The sequence below is a fragment of the Eubalaena glacialis genome, chromosome 15 (assembly GCF_028564815.1).
Source record: "Eubalaena glacialis isolate mEubGla1 chromosome 15, mEubGla1.1.hap2.+ XY, whole genome shotgun sequence".
NCBI lineage: Eukaryota > Metazoa > Chordata > Mammalia > Artiodactyla > Balaenidae > Eubalaena > Eubalaena glacialis.
In genome coordinates this window covers 93,928,123-93,954,090 of record NC_083730.1, presented here as the reverse complement: position 1 = coordinate 93,954,090, position 25,968 = coordinate 93,928,123, and the positions used below count along the sequence as shown (strand labels likewise).

General features: G+C 40.6%; 1 protein-coding gene across 6 annotated transcripts; it reads right to left on the bottom strand.

Moving 5' to 3' along the window:
• Positions 1-298: 298 nt before the first annotated feature.
• On the bottom strand, positions 299-25,703 carry ZNF84 (zinc finger protein 84). Of its 6 annotated transcripts, none has more exons than XM_061169144.1 (7): positions 25,540-25,703; positions 24,878-25,114; positions 24,034-24,091; positions 22,260-22,446; positions 8,876-9,002; positions 7,955-8,050; positions 299-6,125 (listed from the first exon to the last, which is right to left on the bottom strand). In XM_061169144.1, exons 4-7 carry the CDS (start codon positions 22,272-22,274, stop codon positions 4,141-4,143), a joined length of 2,223 nt encoding a protein of 740 aa, XP_061025127.1. In that variant the 5' UTR covers positions 22,275-22,446; positions 24,034-24,091; positions 24,878-25,114; positions 25,540-25,703; the 3' UTR covers positions 299-4,140. The 6 variants fall into 6 exon arrangements, with proteins under 6 accessions (XP_061025127.1, XP_061025128.1, XP_061025130.1 ...); XM_061169145.1 differs by having other exon boundaries at positions 24,878-25,060; XM_061169147.1 differs by lacking the exon at positions 24,878-25,114.
• Between the last annotated feature and the right edge of the window lie 265 nt (positions 25,704-25,968).

Genomic DNA, 25,968 nt, shown 5'->3' with positions numbered 1-25,968 from the left:
AAGGGCCTGAGCATCCTGGCCAAATATGAGACGCTCCTACGAGTGATGCTTGCTTCAGTGCCCCCGCTGTCCTCGCCAAGGTCTCCACAACCTACAGTGCAGTGTCACTTCTTCCTCTGACCAAGCCTTTCCTTTTTATTCTCCCATCACTTCATGTTGATCCTCAATAAACATCTTGCACCCCAAACTTCATCTCAGTATCTGCTTGCAGAAGCCCCAACTTACGACACGGCCTGACCTCGCTGTTAGTTGGGTTGTAACAAACACAACTTGAACCAGCTGAAGTAAACATGGGGATTTATTAGAAGGATGTTTGGGATATCTCACAGAACAATCCAACAACCAAGGCAGGAAAAAGGGCAGAGATGAACCCGGACATCAAGACAAGAACCAGATCCTGGGGCACAGCCAGGGTGCTCATGACTTTGCTTCCATGGTGGCTTCACTCTTCTCTCTCATTGCAGACTACATTTCCCCATGTGGTAGAAAACACAGCCACTGACACCACCTACATTTATGTACTAAAGCTTCAATTGCTATAATTATACAGACAAACAAGATAGTCCCAGCTTTCCAGAAGCTTTCTAATGGGAAAGATAAAACATGCAATGATAATATCACCAGTGACAAATACATGTACAGGTTCACATATGCTGAATAGGCGTTAACAAGTAACAAGGGCATTTCGGTGGCAGCAGATTTGCAAAAAGCATACGATGAGATAGTAGAAATCTCAAGGAACTGCGAGTAGTTCAAGAAAGCCAAAAAACTACTGTGTAAGAGGAAAGATAAAGTATTCAGAAATTATGGATAAAAGTCCTCACGTACCATGAGGATATTACACCTTAAGTCCACAATTAGCCACACGATACTTCAGCACAGGAGTATATAATCAGAATTACATCTTAAAATAACTACTATGTATAAGTGTGAAAAATGGACTAAAAAAGGATGAAAGTAAAGGGGCAAAAAATATGCATACAGCTGCAAGGGTCATGGTTGAGTTAGTTTATCAGCATGTAGGCCAGGACTAGGTGCTCAACATCTGAAAGCTTGTTGGTACCATGTTTGTAGACTAACAAACTCATTGAAATTGACAACCTGGGCACGTATTGCTGGAATAAATGACCAAATGACTGAGGTCTCAAGTGTAGAATTCAAATGTCTATGAATGTATATTCTGCTATGTAATACAGGTATTGGTAGATAAATCTGGTATTCTTTAGGTTCATTTTATTTCGGGGTTCTACAAGTGATGTTCTTGAAACCAAAATGTCAGGAACACATGGACCTATACAGATAACTGTCAGAAGATATCAAAGCCCACAAAGAAAGGCTGAACACAAGGCAGTCCTGAGACAGGTCTCAAAATTCACAGACGGGACCTCCAGAAGATCTACTACTCAGTAAAAGGGATACAACAGAAATTGTGCTCTGCAGGATCATCCCCAGGCCAGTGGAGGGAACTGGGTAGTGAAAGAGGAAAGGAAAGGAGATGCTCCCCCTCATGTATTCAATCTCACTGTAATTTACTGTGCTTCATGAAACCGCAAGTAAATCCAGTCTAACTTTAAAAGTGGCTTTCTTCTTGATGTGGCGTTTGTGGTAGGAATCAATGAGCGGAAATGTGGAGACACATTTTTTTGTGGTTTACCAAGGTAATTTTAAAACGCGACACTAAGAATCTCCAATTTCAGAATCAGAGCCCTCTTGTGACTCTTCAGAAGAGAGAGCTCCCAGTGAATTCTACACAACACACCTGGGTCTCCACCTCAGGTATTCTGATAAACAAAACCTCTGCTGCCAGCATCAGCCCTCCTAATGACTAACACCAGACCCTTAGAAAACACATCTGCTCTTCGGATTCAATCAAGAGGCTAGAGCTGAAGTTCCATCAACTCGTAAAGGAAGTTCTAAGCTTAAGTGCTTAATAGTTAATAGAATAATCTAGAATAGGAGTGAGCAAAATTAGAAAGTTTTTAGACAACAGACTCCTGAGCTCAATCCAAGACCTAACGAATCAACCTCTAGGCTGAGGAAAGAGACCCAGGATAGATGGAAAGGAAAAAATGGAAAAAAACCCACAAAGTAAAACACCACACTGTAACTACTTGTTCCTTTACAAAGTTCTGTTTCCCCCACCTGGTAAAATGACCTTCAGGTATTAGGGAGAAAAGTAGGAAGTCCATAAATTTGAGTATGAATAAAAATTTGGGAAATGGGACTTTTAAAAATTACCATGTGGAAAAAAAGGATTATCTGGCTGTTGAAATTCTGGAACAATGGTTCATAAAATTACTATCATTTATTAAAAGTCCCAATTTTCCAACCATCATGTAAAATTGGTAATCAGAGGGAAAAATACTGCTAGAATCAAAGGTACCATACACCACACTGATAAAACAACTTATGCATGAGAGAAGGCCTGATTTTTCCAAGTTTGGAAACAAGGCCAATCCTGGACTTTTCTGAATTTCACCATCACACAAAAAATACAGTTGACTTTGTCAAGCAACATTATAGGGAGATTACTACAAAATTCTAAATAAGCTCAGGAATAGTTCATGCATTTTCAAAAGGAACCACACTTATGCAATGGTAACTTTCCCGTGTGCATGATGTAACAGGTGAAAGGCCGGTGAAACACAAATATTTCAAATGATGAAATAATAAAAAACCTGTTTCCTAATACTTGTCCACTAATCACAGAAATCTGCAGAAAGGCAAAATAGCCTTCCTTGAATACATCAAAAATATATTTCTCACCACAAAATTCTCAAATAACTGGTTTCTGCATCTAATTTTTTTACAAGATATTTTACAGAACACCAAAAACATAATAGCAGCACACAGTATCCATGCTATTTCATCACAATAAGTTAAAATACAAGTTGTACTTGGGTGACATGGCACTTACGACACAGGGGGGCACCGCACTCCATGAGGAGAGGGTCCCGCCGTTTAGGGTGAGCGCAGAGCCGCAGTCCACACACCTCCTCTCCTCTGCTCTCGAGTCACTTGTGCTGTTCTGCGGTTCTGCCCTTGAATACTTGTTAACCAGGTTTTATATAAACTGCTTCTCAGACTCTGGGGATGCAAAAGACTTTATATAATGCTGCCTTTTGTTACTAAAGAGAAAGGTCAGTAACAACAATAGACCCTTTTATAAACCGAGAAATCATAAGGAAAAGGAAATGTGGTGATATTACCCATGCTACTTACTGAGCAACAAGACATGTATGAGTTACCATTTTTATAGTTAACATTAAAATAGAAAAACCAGTGGCATGTGGTGTGTCTTGACAGACATCAGAGGCACTACAAGGCATGTGCATCTCATGCTCCCAATTACATTACCATATGCAATTCCTAAATACAAAACACGTTATGTGACACAGGAAAATAAGCCATAATTGCATACCACTGAGAAATTTCTTATTTAGATATTCCAGTGACTCAATTCAGTCACATATTTTTTAAAACTTCATACTTCTGCCTAAATATCATTTAGAATTGGGTATTTTTGGTACCCATGTCTATAGAGAATGCATGGCTTTCCATTATAGCATTATTTCTAGGGGCACATATTCCTAATGTTTTTAAGTTGTTAGGTTTACCCACAGAATACAATATGGTGGGGTTACTTGCTGAAGATTGTCCCATATTTAGTATTTTCATCAATTTTCATTCCTGAGGGCATCTTTTTGTGTACAATGAGCTTCATTTCTTGATGAAAATATTACCTCACTTGCTGTGTTCATGAAGTTTTCCTTAACTCACTGGACTAGGATTCATTCCCAGTGGGAATGTTTCTGACAGCTAATGAGATCTGATCTCTGGAAGGCTTCCTGATATTCACAGCATTCTTCTTTGCTGTTAGTTCTCTGCTGTGTAAGGTTTGAGTATGGTCTGAAAGGTTTTTGAAATCCACTGCATTTCATAGGGTCATTCTCCTCTACGCATTTTAACATGTAATAATAAACACGTTAACCTGCTGAACCTCACTTAGAGTTCTTACCCTAAACGGGGACTCAGACATGTAAAGTGATGTGACTATTACCTAGAAGATTTACCATAACTGCATCCTCTGAAGTACAATGCGGTTAAGATCTCTGTCAAAGACTAGTGTTAATGCCATTCCTAGGACTTCTTTACTGTATGAGTTCTCCGATGATTAATGAGCTGTGACTTTTGGGAGAAGGCTTTCCCACATTCACTGCATTGATAAGGTTTCTCTCCAGTATGAATTCTCTGATGATTAACAAGCTGTGACTTCTGAGAGAAGGCCTTCCTACATTCACTGCAACCATAGGGTTTCTCTCCTGTGTGGGTTCTCTGATGTGGTATGAGGTGTGACTTCCGAGAGAAGGCTTTGCCACAGTCGCTACACTCAAAGGGCTTCTCTCCTGTATGTGTCCTCTGATGATTGATGAGACTTGACTTCTCCCTGAAGGCTTTCCTACATTCACTGCACTCATAAGGTTTTTCTCCTGTATGAGTTCTCTGATGTCTAATTAGTTCTGATTTCTCAAAGAAAGCTTTCTGACAAAGACTGCATCCATAAGGTTTCTCTCCCGTGTGAATTCTCTGGTGAGTGTTGAGCTGTGACTTCTGGGAGAAGGCTTTTTCACAATCCCTGCATTCATAAGGTTTTTCTCCTGTGTGCGTTCTCTGATGGGTTGCCAGACTTGACTTCTCGCCAAAGGCTCTCCCACACTCACTGCATTCATAGGGTTTCTCTCCTGTGTGAGTCCTCTGATGTGAAATGAGATGTGACTTTTGACAAAAGGCTTTCCCACACTCACTGCAAACATAGGGCTTCTCTCCTGTATGAATTCTCTGATGATTAGTGAGGCTTAATTTTTCACTGAAAGCCTTCCCACATTCACTGCATTCGTAGGGTTTTTCACCGGTGTGAGTTCTCTGATGTCTGACAAGCTGGGATTTCCTACTGAAGGCCTTCCCACATTTAGTGCATACAAAGGGTTTCTCTCCGGTGTGTGTCATCTGATGTGATAAGAGGTGTGACTTCTGGGAGAAGGCTTTCCCACACTGGACACACCCATGAGGCTTCTCTCCTGTATGGGTTCTCTGATGGTTAATGAGACTGGACCTCTCTCTGAAGGCTTTCTGACACTCACTGCATTCATAGGGTTTCTCTCCAGTATGAATTGTCTGATGTCTAATGAGCTCTGACTTCTCAAAGAAGGCTTTTCTACAATCGCTACATCCATAGGGTTTTGTTCCTGTGTGGGTCCTGTGATGTGTGACGAGCTGTGACTTCCTGCTGAAGGCTTTCCCACATTCTCTGCATTCAAAAGGTTTCTCTCCTGTGTGAGTCCTCTGATGATTGATGAGATTTGACTTTTCACTAAAGGCTCTCCCACATTCAGTGCATCCATAGGGCTTCTCTCCTGTGTGTGTCCTCCAGTGTGATATGAGGTGTGACTTCCGGGAGAAGGCTTTCCCACACTCACCACATTCATACGGTTTCTCTCCTGTATGTGTCCTCTGATGGGATGTCAGCTGTGACTTCTGGGAGAAGGCTTTCCCACACTGGCTACAGCTGTAAGGTTTCTCTCCTGTGTGCGTTCTGTGATGTGTAATAAACTGTGACTTCTGGGGAAAGGTTCTGCCACATTTACCACAGCCATAGGCTATTTCTCTTACGTGTCTGCTCTGATGTTTAATGAGACTTGATTTCTTACTGAAGCGCTTCCTACATTCACTGCATTCATAGAGCTTCTCCCCTAAACGGGTTCTGTGACATATGATAATCTGTGACTTCTTACAGCTAGCTTTATCATACTTATCACATTCATAGTATTTTAACCAAGTATCAGTTTCCTCAGTCTTGGTATGGAGAAACAATTTATCAAATACGTTTAAGTCAGCTGGTTCTGTTTTTCCATAATCTGCTTTTGGAATAAGTAAATCTATATGATGTTTTAAAATTAATCCACCTATGTCATCTTCACTGTTTGATTTCCTTAAAGGAACAAAGTTCATGCTCAGATTGAAATTTTTTCCAAGTGCATCACATTCTTGATCTTGTTTCATATTTTTAAGCTTCTCTTGGTTATCCTTGTGCCAAGTGATGTGACCATTTACTTGCAAGACTTGCTCTAGGAAAAAAAAAACCCTGTGAACCCTTCTATAGTTGTGCTTACTGAATGAAACCTAGAAATGCTATCTGAGGGAATGAATGCCTTTTAAAGCTTAGTTTCCCAGTCTGAATACAATGTCTATCCTCTAGGTATTGAAAAAAAATTTAAATGCTGTAAACAAGAACAGAAAGCCGACAGTAGATTAAGTTTGAATGGAGTTGACCTCCAATTTGGGGGAAAGGGAGAAACAGCTGAACAGGCCACATGGGCTCACTCCATGGGTCCTCAGCCTCATCTGCTCCCTCAGCTACACTCAGAGGACACTGCAGCTCGGGCTGACTGTGGGGCCCACCCCAGGTGCCCACATCTCTCCACCAAGACCTTTCGTGGGCTGCCAGTGCATGTCTGGGCCGTGTGCAGGGATGCTAAACACTCTGGAGCCCTAATGTTCCCTGCAGCAGTGCTCAGTCACTGAGAGACAGGAGGGTTAGGGTGATACCAGCTTCCTGGTCCCTCAGAGGGTTCCCAGCAGCACACCCTTTGTGCATTCCTCCCCCTCCCCATCTCACTTCCCCTTCTCCCACTAACACTGTGGGGTCACAGCCCCACTAAGTTCTTGCACTCAGATAAGTATCTCAGGGTCTGCTTTTGAGGGACCTTGAAGTAAGTCAATATCACAGCAGGGAAAGAGGAGGGAGGTCCAGCTGATCAGAGCACTGCTGGATGCTTGGTGGTGTCGCATAAGACAACTTACAAAAGGAAATGAGAACCTGGATCTATCTAGCAATTTGGGAAGTTCAAAATTAGGTCCAGTTTTAAGTGGGAATTGAGAAGTCTTTAAAAAGATGTTTTCCAAAGGGCAAAAAACTTAAATAATAAGAAAACATGTTAGGAAGAGATAATTCCAGGTACTCCATGGTGTCTAAGCCACAGAAAAAGCACACCAGAACCTAATTTAAAAAGGGAAGATGGGACTTCCCTGGTGGCGTAGTGGTTAAGAATCTGCCTGCCAGTGCAGGGGACACGGGTTTGAGCCCTGGTCTGGGAAGATCCCACATGCCGTGGGATAAACTAAGCAACTAAGCCTGTGCGCCACAACTCCTGAGCCTGCGAGCCACAACTAATGAGCCCAAATGCCACAACTACTGAAGCCTGCGCACCTAGAGCCCGTGCTCCGCAACAAGAGAAGCCACCGCAATGAGAAGCACCGTGATGAGAAGCCTGCGCACCGCAAAGAAGAGTAGCCCTCGCTCTCCGCAACTAGAGAAACCCCGTGTGCAGCAATGAAGACCCAATGCAGACAAAAATAAACAAATAAATTTGTTTAAAAATTTTTAAAAATAAAAAGAAAATGATTGTGCTACACTCCTTTAAAAAAAAAAAAAGGGAAGAAATGGACCAATGGTTTGGGAGGAACGAAAATCCACTTTCTGACATAATGAGACTGAACAGAGAGCGCTTCACGCCAGAGATGCCCAAAGTGAGGGAAAATAAAGCCCTGATGGACAAGCACAGGTATCTCTGACCACAGAAGGAGGGAGGACAGAAGAAGATTAAGCACATCAGGGGACAGAATACCTAACGAGAAGTCGAAGTCTCAGATGTGACAGACAGGGAATAACATCATGGCCCAGCCCAGCTGGAAATATTTCACTTCAAGCTATGAGCAAAGAAGCCACATGTAAATGTGCTTTACCTGAGTAGCTCACATCAACTGTTCTGAATCGCCATCAAAGGTTGGAGATTTTGAGAAGAGCTCTCTAAGGTACATTTCAAAGATGCCAACCCCCACCCAGCTGAGACAGAACTTCCACCTTCTCCCCTCGGTCTGGTCCTCATACACTCACCTGGAGAGTCTGAACCTGGAATTTCTCCATCTCCTGTCCACGGCTCTTCTCCGTGCTCCAACTTGAGGATGACACCAGGTTTCATAACTTCATACCCTGTTCAGGGGAAATCACAAAGGCCTTGGCCCCCACTGCTTGGCCTCTGGGGCCTCTGAAGAATGAGCCAGGTTTGGCGTTAGTTGACCCAGTGAAGCCACCCATCTGAATACCAACAGAGTAAGTAATTCTCAGAGGAATGGTAATGGTCTCCCCAGTGGCTAATAAGGTCTAAGAATCTTTGACTTCTATAATTCAAGTCCAAAACCATAAACCGTTCAGAGACTCTGTAGACGGTCTGCCTGGGTTCAAATTCGGGCTCTTTCATTTACTAGCTGTCAGTCCTTGGGAAAGTTACTTAACCTCCTTTACCTCAATTTCCTCATTAGGAAAAAAAAAAAAAAAAAAGGAAAGTAACACATCTGCCACACAGGATTGCTCTTATGATTAAGTGAGTCAATATATGCACGATATGTGAAATACGGTAAATTACATGCCTCAGGAGCTACCACTACCACTGTTACTATTAGCTTCAGAGGCCGCACAATGAAATTAAGACTTCATTATTGGAAGGTGAGATCCAAATACTTTCCCTGGAGTCACAGTCCAAGAACTTTGATCTCCTAAATTTAGGTCCAAAATCATTAAAAATTTTGGAAGTCCCAGAGCTCTCAGCAACTAAAAAAGAACAAGCGGGTACTAGACACAATATGAGGTCCTCTGGGCAAGTTTCCTTTTTTTTTTTTTTTTTTTCTTTTTTTGGCCACACTCACGGCTTGTGGGATCTTAGTTCCCCAAACAGGGATCAAACTTTTGCCCCCTGCAGTGGAAGCGCAGAGTCCTAACTGCTGGACCGCCAGGGAATTCCTAGGCAGCTTCTCTTACCTAGTGACACAAGGCTGCTATAGTTCTCCAACATGACATCCTTGTATAAGTCCTTCTGATAGGGGTCCAGTAGCTGCCATTCCTTCCGGGTGAAGTCCACAGATAAATCTTCAAATGAGAACGACCCCTGTAAGAGCACAATCCCAGTGAATCAGAAGCAGGTATCACTAGGTGATGTGGGAAAGAAGTACCAGAGCTTGAGTACATCATTCTCACCAAGGCAAGTTACAGAATGTCTACTGGGTCCCTATTTTTGCACTCTTATTTTGTGGGATAAAATGCCATTATGCATTCTTTCATCCTTCCACTTACATGAGAACTGAAATACACGACTTTAAATCTTCCAAACCACCAACAAAATATTTACTGAACCTCAACTTTGGCACTAGAAGAGATAGCAGTGAAAGAAAGATAATAAAATAGTATCCTAAAAAACTGCCCAGTTTGTAGACAGCTGCAAACATGTACACCTATAAATAAAAGAAACTGCTTTAAGAGCTGAGACAGAAAGACAGGGAGGGCATGACATGGGTCAGGAGCAGGAAGCATGGCACTCCACCTGTGGTCACATCAGCCTCTATTGAAGAGGTGAAGCTTGAAACGAGTTTTAGGAAATTAGTAGTGCTTTCTACAGAAAAGGGGGTGCAAAAGCATACTGAGAGACAGCAGCTCCAATATGGGGCCCCACACTGCCGGGGCTCAGGTGGTACAAACAGTTCAGTCAGACAAGGTCACAGGGCGTGGGGTAGTGACTGGACTGCAGGCCACAGTGGGAGCAGGGCAGACGTGGTGACCACACCACTTTCTTGCTGCCAACAGTTAGCCACTAGCGCTTTTACGGGATGGAAGTGATATAACCAAATATAAGTTTTAGAAAGGTATCTGAATTTTTAGATCAAGATGGATTTCTGTCCCAAAGTCTCCTAAGACGACACGAAAGCACAAACACACTCTTTTAAAAATCCAGAATACCATCAGAAAATAAGAAACCTGACCCTAAACAGCACACCACACACTTTGAGAGTAGCAAGGGAATCTGAAAGACAGTCCATAGAAAGTACCCATTTTGAGCAACCAAGAGAGAAAAACTTGAGAATGGACAGAGCTCAGGTCACTGCAAGACACAGCAAATGCATGTCATGCGAGTCCCAGAAAGAGAAAAGAAAGAGCATGGTGAAAAAAAAAGTTTCAAGAAATGATGGCTAAATGCTCCCCCAAATTTGGCAAAAGATATAAGCCTGCAGATTCAACAAGCTCAGAGAACCTCCCAACTGGATAAACACAAAGAAATCCATGACCAATCACATCACAACCAAACTTCTACAAAATGAAGACAAAATCACATCACTTATAGGGAACAGTGATTCAAATGACTGCAAATGTCTTATTAAATAGCAAAGAGGCCAGAAGGAAGTGCTGAAAGGAAAGATCTGCTAAGACAGAATTCTGTAGCCAGCTTAAATATTCATCAGGAATAGTATGAGAGAGACTCCCCTGGTGGTGCAGGGGTTAAGAATCCACCTGCCAATGCAGGGGATGTGGGTTCAACCCCTGGTCCAGGAAGATCCCACATGCCGCGTAGCAACTAAGCCCACGTGCCACAACTACTGAGCCTGTGCTCTAGAGCCTGCAAGCCACAACTACTGAGCCCGTGTGCCACAATTACTGAAGCCCGCGCACCTAGAGCCCATGCTCCGCAACGAGAAGCCACCGCAATGAGAAGCCTGCGCTCCGCAATGAAGAGTTGCCCCCACTTACCACAACTAGAGAAAGCCTGCATGCAGCAACGAAGACCCAATGCAGCCAAAAATAACTAAAATAAAATAAATAAATTTATTAAAAAAAAAAGGAATAGTGTGAGATAAAATATTTTTTTATGAAGAAAAACTAAGAGAATTCAAGGGTAGCAGATCTGCTCTAAAAGATTTACTAGTGGAAAATCTTCAGATGGACACGATACCAGAAGGCAACTTAAAAAAATCGAGAATGAAGAAAGAACAGAAATGGCAAATATATGGGCAAATAAAATACACTATTCTCCTCTTCAGTTCTTTAAATATGTTTCATGGTTGACAGCAAAAATCATAACGTTTTCTGATGGAGTTTTCAGTGTATGCAGGTATAATTGTGTAAGACGGTTACGATATAAAAGAAAGAGGGTGAGGGGCCTAGACAGTGGTGAGGTTTCTACATTCCTATTGAAGTGGCAAAATAAAATTGAAAACTTTGCACTTCAACCAGCGTAATTGAAAACTGAAACGACAAGCCACAGACTGAAAAAAATTATTTGTAAATCCTATTTCTGATAAAGAATTGACCCAAGAGCTTCTTTTAAAAACTCAATAATAAAAAATAAGTAACCCAATTAAAAAATAAGCAGAATATTTGAATACATTTTAATACAGAAGATACAGAAATGGCTAATATGCACATGAAATGATGACCAACATCATTACTTATTAAGGAAATGCATATTAAAACCACAATGAGCACCACTTCATGTTCACTAGAATGACTATAATCAAAAAGACACAATAACAAGTGTTCAAGAAGTTGTGGAGAAACTGGAACTTCATACTGGAAGAAATATAAAACGTTCAGACACTGGAACTGTGGCAACTTCTTTAAAAGTTAAATATAATTTTACCATACAACCCAGCAATTACACTCTTAGCTATGTACCCAAGAGAAATAAATACATGCTCATACAAAAACCTGTACATGGTCCCAGAAGAGAAGAGAGAGGACCTGAGAAAATATTTGAAAAGATAACAGCTGAAAACGTCCCTAACCTGGGAAAAGAAACAGTCACCTAAGCCAAGATGTGCAGAGAGTCCCATACAGGATGAACCCAAAAAGGGACACACCAAGACACACTGTAATCAAACTGACAAAAAATAAAGATGAAGAGAGAATATTAAAACCATTAAGGGAAAAGCAACAAATAACATACAAGGGAACTCCCGTAAGACCATGAGCTGATTTTTCAGCACACCAGATTTTTCAGCAGGCCATATATGGCATGATATATTTAAAGTGATAAAAGGGAAAAACCTACAACCAAGAATACTCTACCCAGCAACACTCTTGTTCAGATTTGATGGAGAAATCAAAAGCTTCACAAACAAAAGCTAAAAGAATTCAGCACCACCAAACCAGCTTTACAACAAATGTAAAAGGAACGTCTCTAGGCGAAAAAGAAAAGGCTACAACTAGAAGCAAGAAAATTATGAAATGAAAAAGCTCACCAGTAAAGGCAAACACACAGTAAAGGTAGGAAATCATCTACACACAAAGCTAGTAGGAAGGTTAAAAGACAAAAGTAGTAAAATCATTTATATCCACAATAAGCAGTTAAGGGATACATAAAACAATTAGATGTAAAATATGGTATCAACAACAGTAATCGTGAGGGGAGGAGAATACAAATGCAGGGTTTTTAAAATGCATTTGAAATTAAAAGATCAGCAACTTAAAACAATCACATATATATACAGTCTGATATACAAAAACCTCATGGTAACTGCAAACCAAAAAATCTATAATAGATATACACACAAAAAAGAAAAAGGAATCCAAGCATAACACTAAAGATAGTCATCAAATCACAGGAGATGAGAACAAAAGGGGTAAAAAAGACCTACAAAAACAAATCCAAAACAATTAACAAAATGGCAATAAGAACAAACATATTGATAACTACCTTAAGTGTAAATGGACTAAATGCTCCAATCAAAAGGCACAGAGTGGCTGAATGGATAAAAAAACAAGACCCATATACATGCTGTCTACAAGAGACCCACCTCAGATCTAGGGACACACACAGACTGAAAGTGAGGGGATGGAAAAAGGTATTCCACACAAATGGAAATCAAAAGAAAGACAGAGTAGTAATACTTATATCAGACAAAATAGACTTTAAAATAAAGACTGTTACAAGAGACAAAAAAGGACACTACATAATGATAAAGGGACCAATCCAAAAAGAAGATATAACAATTGTAAATACATATGCACCTAACATAGGAGCACCTCAATATATAATGCAAATATTAACAGACATAAAAGGAGAAATCAACAGTAACACAACAATAGTAGGGGACTTTAACAGCCCACTTACATTGATGGACAGATCATCTAGACTAAAAAAATCAATAAAGAAACACTGGCCCTAAAGAACACATTAGACCAAATGGACTTAATTGATATATACAGAGCATTCCATTCGAAAGCAGCGGAATATACAATCTTTTCAAGAGCACGTGGAATATTCTTCAGATTACATGCTAGACCACAAAACAAGCCTGGGTAAATTTAAGAAAACTGAAATCATATCAAGCATCTTTTCCAACCACAATGTTGTTGAGACTAGAAATCAACTACAAGAAAAAAACGGCAAAAAAACACAAGCACATAGAGGCTAAACAACATGCCACTAAACAACCAATGGATCACTGAACAATTCAAAGAGGAAATTAAAAAATACATAGAGACAAATGAAAATAAAAACACGACGACCCAAAACCTATACAGCAAAAGCAGTTCTAAGAGGGAAATTTATAGTGATACAAGCTTACTTCAGGAAACAAGAAAAATCTCAAATAAACAACCCAATCTTACACCTGAAGTAACTAGAGAAAGAAAAACAAAACCCAAAGTTAGTAGAAGGGAAGAAATCATACAGATCAGAGCAGAAATAAAATAGAGACTAAAAAAAAATAGAAAAGATCAACGAAACTAAAAATTGGTTCTTTGAAAAGATAAAATTACTCATCAGGAAAAAAAGGGAGAGGGTCCAAATCAATAAAATCAGACATGAAAAAGAAGTTACAACCAACACCATAGAAATACAAAGGATCATAAGAGACTATTACATGCAACTATATGCCAATAAAATGGACAACATAGAAGAAATGGACAAATTCTTAGAAAGGTACAATCTCCCAAGACTGAACCAGGAAGAAATAGAAAATACGAACAGACCAACTACCAGTAATGAAATTGAATCACTAATCTAAAAACTCCCAATAAATAAAAGTCCAGGACCAGACGGCTTCACAGGTGAATTCTATCAAACATTTAGAGAAACATTTAGAGAACCCATCCTTCTGAAACTATTCCAAAAAACTTCAGAGGAAGGAACACTTCCAAACTCATTCTATGAGGCCACGATCACCCTGATACCCAAACCAGACAAAGATGTCACCAGAAAAAGAGAATTACAGGCCGATATCACTGATGAACATAGACACAAAAATCCTCAACAAAATACTAGCAAACCAAATCCAACGAAACAGTAAAAGGATCATACAACATGATCAAGGGGGATTTATCCCAGGGATACAAGAATTTTTCAATATCCGCAAATCAATGTGATACACCACATTAACAAATGGAAGAATAAGAACAACATGATCATCTCAACAGATGCAGAAAAAACTTTTGATAAAATTCAACATTCACTTTGATAAAAACACTCCAGAAAGTGGGTATAGAGGGAACATACCTCAACATAATAAAGGCCATATATGACAAAATCACAGCTAACATCATACTCCATGGTGAAAAGATCAAAGTATCCCCTCTAAGATCAGGAATAAGACAAGGATGCCCACTCTCACCACTTTTATTCAACATAGTTTTGGAAGTCTTAGCCACAGCAATCAGAGAAGAAAAAGAAATAAAAGGAATCCAAACTGGAAAAGAAGTAAAACTGTCACTGTTTGTAGAAGACGTGATACTATACATAGAAAGTCCTAAAGATGCCACCAGAAAACTACTAGAACTCATCAATGAATGCAGTAAAGTTGCAGGATACAAAATTAGTACACAGAAACCTCTTGCATTTCTATATGCTAACAACAAAATATCAGAAAGAGAAATTAAGGAAACAATCCCATTTACCATCACATCACAAAGAATAAAATACCTAGAAATAAACCTACCTAAGGAGGCCAAAGACCTGTAATCTGAAAACTTTAAGATGCTGATGAAAGAAATTGAAGGTGACATTAACAGATGGAAATATATACTGTGTTCTTGCACTGGAGAAGTCAATATTGTTAAAATGACCATACTACCCAAGACAATCTACAGATTCAATGCAAACCCTATCAAATTAACAGTGGCATTTTTCACAGAACTAGAACAAATAGTATTAAAATTTGTATGGAAACACAAAAGACCCCAAATAGCCAGTAAAGAATCTTTAACGGAGCTGGACAAATCAAGTTCCCTGACTTCAGACTATACTACAAAGCCACAGTAATCAAAAAAGTATGGTACTGGCACAAAAACAGACATATAGATCAATGGAACAAGATAGAAAGCCCAGAAACATACCCACACACTTACAGTCAATTAATCTACAACAAAGGAGGCAAGAATATACAATGGAGAAAAGACAGTCTCTTCAATAAGTGGTGCTAAGAAAACTGGACAGTTACATGTAAAGGAATGAAATTAGGTTCTCTAACCATATACAAAAATAAACTCAAAATGTATTAAAGACCTAAATGTGACACCAGATACTATAACATTGCTAGAGGAAAACACAGGGAGAACACTCTTTGACATAAATTGCAGCAATATTTTTTTGGATCTGTCTCCTAAGTAATGGAAATAAAAGCAAAAATAAACAAATTGGGCCTAATTAAATGTAAAAGCTTTTGCACAGCAAAGGAAACCAGAAACAAAATTAAAAACAACCCACTGGGACTTCCCTGGTGGCGCAGTGGTTAAGAATTCTCCTGCCAATGCAGGGGACACGGGTTTAAGCCCTGGTCTGGGAAGATCCCACATGCCAAGGAGTAACTAAGCCCGTGTGCCACAACTACTGAGACTGCTCTCTAGAGTCCGCAAACCACAACTACTGAGCCTGCGTGCCACAACTACTGAAGCCCGTGCACCTAGAGCCCGTGCCCCACAACAAGAGAAGCCACCGCAATGAGAAGCCCATGCACTGCAATGAAGAGTAGCCCCCGCTCGCTGCAACTAGAGAAAGCCTGCGCGCAGCAACAAAGACCCAACGCAGCCAAAAATTAATTAATTAATTATTTAAAAAAAAAACAACCTACAGAATGTGAGAAAATATTTGCAAACAATGTGACTGACAAGGGCTTAATTTCCAAAATATACAAACAGCTCATACAGCTCAACATCACAAAAAAAACAAACACCCCAATCAAAAAATGGGCAGATGACATAAATAGACATTTCTCTAAAGAAGACATACTGATGGTTAAAAAGCACATGAAAAGATGCTCAAGAAGTCTAATTATTAGAGAAATGCAAAACAAAACTACAGTGAGGTATCACCTCACACCAGTCAGAATGGCCATCATCAGAAAGTCTGAAAATAGTAAATGGTAGAGAGGGTGTGGAGAAAGGGGAACCCTCTTGCACTGTTGGTGGGAATGTAAACTGGTGTGGCCACTATGGAGAACAGTATGGAGGTTCCTTAAAAAACAGAGTTACCATATGATCCAGCAATCCCACTCCTGGGCATATATCTAGAAAAGATGAAAACTCTAATTTGAAAAGATACATGCACCCCTATGTTCATAGCAGCACTATTTACAATAGTTAAGACATGGAAGGAACCTAAATGTTCATCGACAGATGAATGGATAAAGAAGATGTGGTACATATACACACAGTGGCATACTATTCAGCCATAAAAAAGAATGAAATACTGCCATCTGCAGCAACATGGATGGACCTAGAGATTATCATGCTGAGTGAAGTCAGTCAGACAGAGAAGGACAAATATATGATATCACTTATACGTGGAATCTAAAAAAAGTAATACAAATGAACTTATTTACAAAACAGAAATAGACTCACCAACATAGAAAACAAACTTATGGTTACCAAAGGGGAAAGGAGGGGAGGAATAAATTCAGAGTTTGGGATTAACAGATACACACTACTATATATAAAATCGGTAACTAACAAGGACCTACTGTATAGCACAGAGAACTATATTCAATATCCTGTAATAACCTATAATGAAAAAGAATCTGAAGAAGAATATATATACACAAATACGTATACCTGAATTACTTTGCTGTAACCTGAAAGACATTGTAAATCAACTATGCTTCAATTAAAAAAAAAAAAAAAAAAAAAACTTGTATGTGATCGTTCATGTTAGTATTACTTATAACCAACAAAACGTGTAAATATTCCAAATGTCCATCAAGTGGTGAATGGATAAATAAAAAGTGGTATATCCTTACAATGGAATACTATTCAACAATAAAAAGAATGAATTCCTGACATATGCTAAAGCATAGATGGACCTCAAAAATACTATGCTTATTGAAAGAGGCTAGACACAAAACGATTACACATTTATATAAATCCATTATACGATATGCCCAAAAGGAAAACCTATATAGAGAGTAAGCAAATTAGTGGCTGCCTCAGGCTGGGGATGGGAAGAGGAACTGACTGCAAATGTCACAAAGATTCTCTTGGGGTGATGGAACCCTTCTAAAACTGGATTGTGATGATGGTTATGCAACATAAAGTTACTAAAAAAAAAAAAAAATCACTGAATTGTACACTTAAAATAGATGGATCCTACTGACATCATAGTCCAATAAAGCCGTTAAAAAGATAATATAATATTAATAAATTTATGCCAACATATTTGACAACTTAGATGAAACAGATATATTTCTTGAAAAATAATCTACTCAAAAGTGACACAAGAAAAAAGGTCTGAATTAGTCTGTAACTGTTAAAGGAATTAACCCTCACATTTTAAAACCTTCCTTCAAAGAAAACTCAAGGTCTAGATGGCTTCAAAGGTGAATTCTTCCCAACATTTAAGCAATAAATAAAATGATCTCACATAAATTCTTTTAGAGAACAGAGAAAGAGTGCAAACTTCTCAACTCATTTTATAAGGCCAGCAGACCTCTAATCCCAAATCAGACAGGAACACAACAAGAAAAGAACATTAAAAGCAAATAACTCATAGAATCAAAATTCCTAACAAAACATTAACAAACTGAATATAGCCATGCATAAAAAGTATAACATGACCAAATGAGGGTTCCTTCAGCTGTGCAAGATACCGATTCAGAAATCCCTGTCATATTAACAGAATAAAGGAGAAAAGCCATTATCACCTCAAAATGCAGAAAAGGCATACGGGGAAAATCTGTTCATTGTAAAATACTATCAACAAACTAGGAATAGAAGGAAATTTAATCTGATAATCATAATCTACAAAATATGTACAGTAGCATCATACTTTATGGTAAAACACTGAGTACTTGCTCTCTGAGGACTAGAACAGCACTGTCCAGCAGAATTTCTTGTGACGACTAAAATGCTCTATATCTGCACCATCCAATACAGTAGCCACTAGGCACCAGTGTCTACTGAATACTTCAAAGGTGACTAGGCATTGACTTTTCTATTTTATTTAATTTTAATTAATTTAAATTTAAAGAGCACGTGTAGCTAACGTCTACCTGCTGTATAATAAAGACTGTCTGGTCTTTGTCCCAGGTTCCTGCGACGGAGCTTCCTTTGTAATTCGTGGTGGGCCCCTCCTGAGTTTATGGAACAGGTAACTCATGGTGGGCTCCTGGAATCTCCAGGTGGGCACTGCCCATGCTGGAAGTTCCAACCATTTGATTGGAGGGTTGGGGCTTTGAGGCAGACGCTATCAGCCCAACCTCCAGGCTGGAGGCTGAGTTCAGTCACATGGCTGTGATTTTATCAATCATACCTACACAATGAATACCCAGTAAAAACTCCGGATACTGCTGCCTCATGTTAGCTTCTTGGGTGGTAAACAGACATGGGCCAAGAGGGCGATGTGCCCTGATTCCATGGGGAGAGGTCGCAGAAGCTCCATGTTTGGGATCCTGCCAGACCTCACCCTGTGTGTCGCTTCATTTGGCTGGTCCCAATCTGTGTCCTTTATAATAAAACTGCAGTTTTAAGTATAGCACTTTCCTAAGTTCTGTGAACTATTCCAGTGAACCTGAGGGGATCATAGGAACCCCACAAATTTGCAGCCTATTGGTCAGAAGTGCAGGTGACCTGGGGACCCCAAAACTTACAGCTGGCAACTGAAGTGAAAGCACTCTTGTTGGGGATGGTGCCCTCACCCTGCAGAGTCTGCGCTAACTCCAGGTGACTGGTGTCAGAGGTGAGCAGCTGTGATGTGCTATGTAGTGGACAGTGCAGGCTTAGGGCGAGGCAAGGGTGTTCCCAATGCCACCTCTAGTCTACAAGGTACTGCAGGTACAGTACTGGCCAGGAGGTCAGTACAACATAATGCAAGGAAAAAGTATAAATATTGAAAGGAAGATGTAAAACTGTCATAGATGGCATGACTGCATGAAGAAAATCCATAAGACCTTACAACAATTAGAATTAGTTAATTGTGGATATTCTTCTTTCATAAACACCAAAACTAATCAACTGGTCTCACAAAGATGAGCTACAATGTAGAATCTTCAACTATATCAATGAACTTCTCACACTGTCACATTAAAATCTATTGTTTTATCTTCCTCCTTAAATGGATCATTCACCCACTAATGATTTTATAAATCATGCATTGGTCATGTGGAAAACGTTGGTTCCCTGAGTTTAAATCTTCTCACAAAAAAATGGCTTTACCAGTTAATTCTGTAAACATTTAATGCAGAAATAATTCTAATTTTACTAAACTCTTATAGAATATGGAAGCAACTTTTGATAAACTTTTTGATACTAACATGACCTTGATAACAAAATCCAATAAGGGTATTGCAAGAAGAGAAAAGCAAAGGCCTACTTACACATGAACACTGATGTGAAAATCCTAAACAATGTTACCAAACTACTATATTGAGCAAAACGTAAAGAAGAAAATATATCAAGACCAAGCTGGAGTTTATCCCAAAAATTCAAGGTTGATTTAACATTTTTTTGAAAAATCACTGATATTTACTACCTTAACAGATTAAGAAAAACATAGTATCACCTCGATAGATGCAGATAAAGCATATCTGTAAATGGAAAAATGTATATAACAAGAACTACAGATAACAGAAAAATCTAACAGAGTTTTTAAAAAGCACGTTTACATTTTTCAAAAATAAGGACTAGATTTCATAAGAATATAAAAATATGAAAAAGAACAAACAGATGAAACAAAGAACAAAATGAACACACCAAAAATTGAAAAATAATCAACAATTATTTGTTATAGAAAGTCTCATCAAACTAGGAAGTCAGTGGAATTTTTTACTAAAAAAAAAGTATTGCTGATATTTTTATAAACATGGAAAATCTAACCAAATCTAAAGAAAAATTATTAGAATTAGTAAATGGGCTTACAAAGTTCCTGAATACCAAGTCAATATGCAAAAATCTAGTATATTTCCATGTTTTGGCAACAAACACTTTTAAAACTAATGACTAAATTTTAAGATACTAATTGCAGTTCTGGGGCAGAAAATGTACAAACTGACCCTTGATATATCTTGTCATGCTAGAAAGCTGCATTCTAGTTAATAAAGAAATGTTACAAGGAGGGTGTTACCATTTTGCAGCCCCTAATGAAATAATTCATCTGGGCAACGATTATTTAAAGCCATCAGCAAGGGACTTCCCTGGTGGTCCAGTGGTAAAGAACTGCATTCCAATGCAGTGGACGCGGGTTCGATCCCTGGTCGGAGAATTAAGATCCCACGTGCCATGGAGCAACTAAGCCCGCGCGCCACAACTACTGAGCTCACGCGCCTCAGTGAGAGAGCCCTCATGCTGCAAACTACAGAGCCCACGCACCCTGGAGCCTGCCCGGCATAACCAGACAGAAACCCGATCAGACCGAGCGCCCTAACAAAAAGATCCCACATGCCTCAACGAAGAGCCCGTGCGCCGCAACTAAGACCCAACACAACCAAAAAAAATAAGGAGAATAAAGCCGTCAGCAAGACAAAGAGAGAGAAGTGGGCTTTATGCACCTCCTGAAAGAAGTACCACCACGACCTCGGAAGCATTCTTGCTAAAAAGTCACACTTACATCTGATCAAGCCTCAAAGTGGAACTTCCTGTGGCGATGGAAATGTTCTTTACCTGTGCTACCCAATTCGTGGCTGTCCAATCTGTGGCTACTGAGCACTTGAAACGTGGCAACTGTGACAAAGGGATTTAATTGAATTAACTTAAGTTCAAACAGTCACACGTGGCTGGTGGCTTCGGGACTGGACAACGCAGCTCTGAATCTACCAATTCACAGGAAACACAGATGGCAGAACACACCAACAACACTGGGGGGTGCAATCAGTCAAACGAGGACATTACCTACCACGTCACTTAGTCAAAGCCTTCAGACCGTGGGAAACTACAGATAAACGGCCTGGCTTCCTCAACAGATAGTTTGGACAGAAAAAAATAGGCAGAGCCAAGATTCAGAGACAGATCAATCAATTGTACTGTATGAACTTTACTTAGATTCTGATTCAAACAGAAGACAATTTATGAGACAACTGGAAATTTGATAATGGCTGGATTTGGTGATACTGAGAAGCTACCTTAATTGGAGAGAAGGCTGCAATTGCTAAGTGACAGAAGCAAAACACAAACGAGTATACACAACAGCAGACAAAACCAAATGGCAGTGTTTAAGGATAAACACTTAGGAGTAAAATTATACAGAAAAGCAAGGAAATGGTTACAAAAGATGGAGTCCTGGCTCCGTCTGTCAGGAGGGAGAAGTTGTGATAGGGAGGGGGCACAGGAAGGGCCTGTGGCTTCATGGGTATTCATTTGATAATACATTAAGCTGTACTTTTACATTTTATGAACTTTTCTCCATGTGAATTCTGCTTCACAACTAAAGAGGTAAATAAATAATTTAAATAATTACGGGGACTAAATTCTGCTTTGGCATTTTCCCCGTGGGCCACACTCTGTGGAAAACTATGAAAAATGGCTATAATACCATGTATTTATTACAATCTTTCTCCTAAGGTCATTATCCACTATATCATTTATTCAAAGGCTTCACCAAGGAATGACCAAGAAACATTTACTTTCTATGAAGAATCAGTTTGCTTTTTCCTTTGGATAATGCAATTCATATAAACATACTCATTACACCTGTCAAAAAATTTGAGAACCAAGTTTACAGCTCAAATTCAGTAATTATGTAGGACAGGAAGCCTTATAAAAATTGAAACTTTAAGAATTTCTCAAGGCCCTATAGTTAACATACCGCTGCTTCAATTTTGTCCCAACTTGGATCTTCCATTCTGAGGGTATTTTCCCCTCATTTCTTAACCATTTATTCTTCCTTTTTCACTAGCGGTCTTACACACCTCTTCTAATTCCCTGGAAAAATAATGAGGAATAAACATGAACTCACCTGTAACATGGTCATTTTTGCTGCAAGATGAGTAGCAAGTCTGAGATTTGTTCTGTCCTGCAACCTCTGCTTCTGCCCCGAAGCTCTGGTGTGAGGTCTTTTACACTAGGAATGAATTTCTGCTTCTGGGAACGCCTTTCTTATCTCACATGAGCAGGCTTATTTGTGTGGAACCAGGATCTGTGGACTTGGGGACAAACGAACTTCAACTGGTATATTCACGCTGCACCGAAAATCCTTTCGTCTCTTGCTAGGAACTAGGAATTCATGATCATCTAAGGCCAGAGTGTGTTTCCTATATAACTGAAACAGGACTACCAGGGACAGAAACAGAATGCAACGTAAAAGAACAGCAAAAGTCTCTGCACACAAATAAAGAAGTACCAGCAGTAAGTAATTCTGAGATCCAGTAAGTGTCCACTGAGGACACTGAGGAACAGGTGCTGTGAAGGACAAGACAGCTCTGTGTTAGGCAGATGGAATTTTGGAAAGCTTATGTGATTTGTACTATAACAGATCTGAGTTTCAATCAACCTTTTCCCTTTGCTGGCTTTGTGACTTTGGGGAAAAACAAATAGGAAACTAAGGCTCATCTTTCTGAGCCTTAGTTTCCTATTAAAATTTTCTATAACCTTCCTAATTTATGTCTGCCAATCCTATCATTTTCTGAAGGAAGTGTGTTAAACTCTCCCAATATGATTACAGATTGGTCAGTTTTTCCTTGCAATTCTGTTGACTGTATGCTTAAAGCTATGTTGTTTGATGCACAGAGGTTATATATTTCTGGAGGATTATTCTTTAATCATTATGTAATGCCACTGGGATTCTGAGGAATAAATAAGATATTAAAAGCAAAGTGACTAGTTCCTTTTAATAATAATAGCTAACATCTGAGTGCTTTCTATATATAAGACAAAATACTAAGCACTTTACAATTTAACCCTCACAGACAACCCAAAAGGCATTTAACAAAATCTCCATTTTATAGAAAGAAAACTGAGACTTAGAATGTGCCCATAATTGCACAATTATTAAATATCAGAAATGGAATGTTATTTCTCTTTCTTGCTACCTCTTGTTCAAGGTATTCACTACCAAAATCATGTCACTTGTGTGTATTCATGTACCCTTATGTACACACACACACACACACACACACCCCCCAGACAAGGAAAATATACCTACAATGAATACGTCACTTCCTTTGCATTATGCTTTCACGTCATCTCATTTCATGTCATAAAAACTCCGGTATTCTGACAAATAAAACTACTTTTACATTCAAACCATTTCCTTAAGCAGACAGCCAAATTCACAGTGTGATTTTTAAATTTCCTTTGTAGTTTTGTCAAAAACTATTTGGCAAAGTTTAGCTGGATTTCAGCAAAAACTTATCAAGAATAGAGACACTTATGTCAAAATGAGGCAGATTTTGCGGAGAACACACAGAGTTGAGAATGTGAGGTGGACAGAGTGTGACACGCCATCAGTGTGGTAGTTTTAAAATATTTCTGATATATTAGTTGCTCAGCACAGTACAGATTGGACCTTATTTTCCTTTAATTTAAACAAATGTTTTTACAAGTTGGCCCTGGAGGGAGAAGTTCTCCCTGAATGCTCTTACACTTGACTCTTATGTGTCCCTTCAGCAAATGGAAGCCTATGCCCGCTCTTCGTTGTACAATTTGGCCCCTTTTAACTTCACGGGTGTGACTTTACCTCAGCAGTTTCCCGCAGAGCACTGCAGCTCTCCCTGCCACGCACTCACATTTACCTGCAGGAGGAAGGGGCACCTTCATCATCATCCTGTAGCTCCCACTCAGCATCAAATTCTGTGGAATTGCAAGGGAAAGGGAAAGAATAATGAAAAAAATAACTTTTACTTACACCTACTATGTGCCAGATGTTCTACACACCGTACTTTTTTGATGCATTCAGTTCTCATCACAGAAGAAGCAATAAGGCACATAAGTTCAATAACATGCCAAAAACAGATGACATACACAGGAAGTGGCAGATCTGGGCCACTGGTCCCATGCAGCCCACCCCAGAGCCTGTGACCACAGGCCCTCAACAACTGTGTTGGGAGGGGTGGGCAAAGACCTTGGGAGTCCCTGTTTAGAGTCCCAGTACACGCATGACACAGTCTCCTGTCCAGAAATGATGGCACCAGGGCAGACTAAGGAGAATAACAAGAGAAAGATAAGTTCTCAGGGGCAAGTTGAAAAAAACTTCCCTGGTAAGTTTAAACTCCCCACTTGGGACAAAATATTTCAACTTAACATATCTGTGATATACTCTAAGGGCTTTAAGCAGGATTTGCAGCATATTCCCAATTTTGTTTTTTTTTAAAGGGAACACGTAAGGTGTATTCAAAACATACACACGTTTCTTGACTAAAATAAATGCACAAAATGTTAGCCGTGACTGGTTCCTGTTGATGGGATCATGAATGATTTTCATTTGAATCTGTTTATCAAGATACTCTAAATTAACTACAGTGAACATATTTTAAAGTCCTTAACCCAAGAAAACAGGCAAGCAGAGCAGTTTCAGTCCAGCACCACGTGGTTGAAACAAAGTAAACAGTAAATAATAAATAACATAAACTAATGTACGTTTTGATGACAGCAAAAAGCCTCCGGGCTAGGGCAGAAAAGGTCACTTCTTTCCATTCCCTCATTTTCAGATGAAAAGCCTGAGACCCAGAAATCGTGGGTGGGCTGTTGTTCCAAGGGGCAGACGTCGGTCCAGGTCAGAGACAAGGCCTTGAGGCAACGCGGTGCCCACCCCGCCAGCTACTGTCAAAGTTGTTTGGGGGTTCTCGTTAGTGGAGGAGCCTCGGAAAAACCCTCCTGATAAAGGCAGAGGCGAGCTGGGTGGAGCCAGGGTGGAAGGGCGACACAAGCCCAGCAATCGGGTCACGCCGCGGACACTCGCCGGACGCTCCCCGACCCGCCGTGGGTCCCGGCGCTCCGACGGCGCTCCGACCGCGCCCGCCCAGGGCTCGCGGCCGGGGACGTGCAGGGACGCGCGTGGGGAGGCACCGCCTTTCCAAGCCGGCCTGGCAGGAGACGCCCCGGCGCGACGAGCACCGGCCGCGGCGGACGAAGGGCCTCCCCCCGGCCCCCGGGGGCCACCGGTGCCCACCGCACCCTAGCCGCGGAGACCCCGGCCCAAGCGCTGACGCCCACTGGCGGCCCTGGCACGACCCCCAGCCCCTCCCCCGCGGGCCCCCTCAGCCCCCGCCGCCCGCCCCACAGGAATCCAGCCCCGGAACCTGCAAAAAAGGCCTCGGAACCACGGACGCGCGGGACCGGGACCCACGTGACCGCCCCGCCCCCGGCCTTTGCGCGACCCGGGCGGACCCGCGGGATCCCGACGGCCCGGAGCTTGGCTGGGGAAGCGCGCGCGCACGAGCACGCGGACACGCGCCCACTGGCCTCTCGCGTGGCGGCGAAGGACAAAGAGAACGGCCAAACCTGCTGCGTGCGCTGCGCGTGCGCGACGGGGAGGAGCTGCCGAACTACATTTCCCAGGAGGCTTCGCGGCACGCGGTGTGCGGCGTCGTAGGAGCGCTGGTCGCCTAGAGACCCGGGCGGCCGCTGCCAGAGCGAGCTGTGGGAACGCGCGTTCGGGGGAAACGTAAAGAATTAGGATTTTTTAAAAGACCGGGAATTCAAATCAGGTCGATTGATAAGTGATAGGT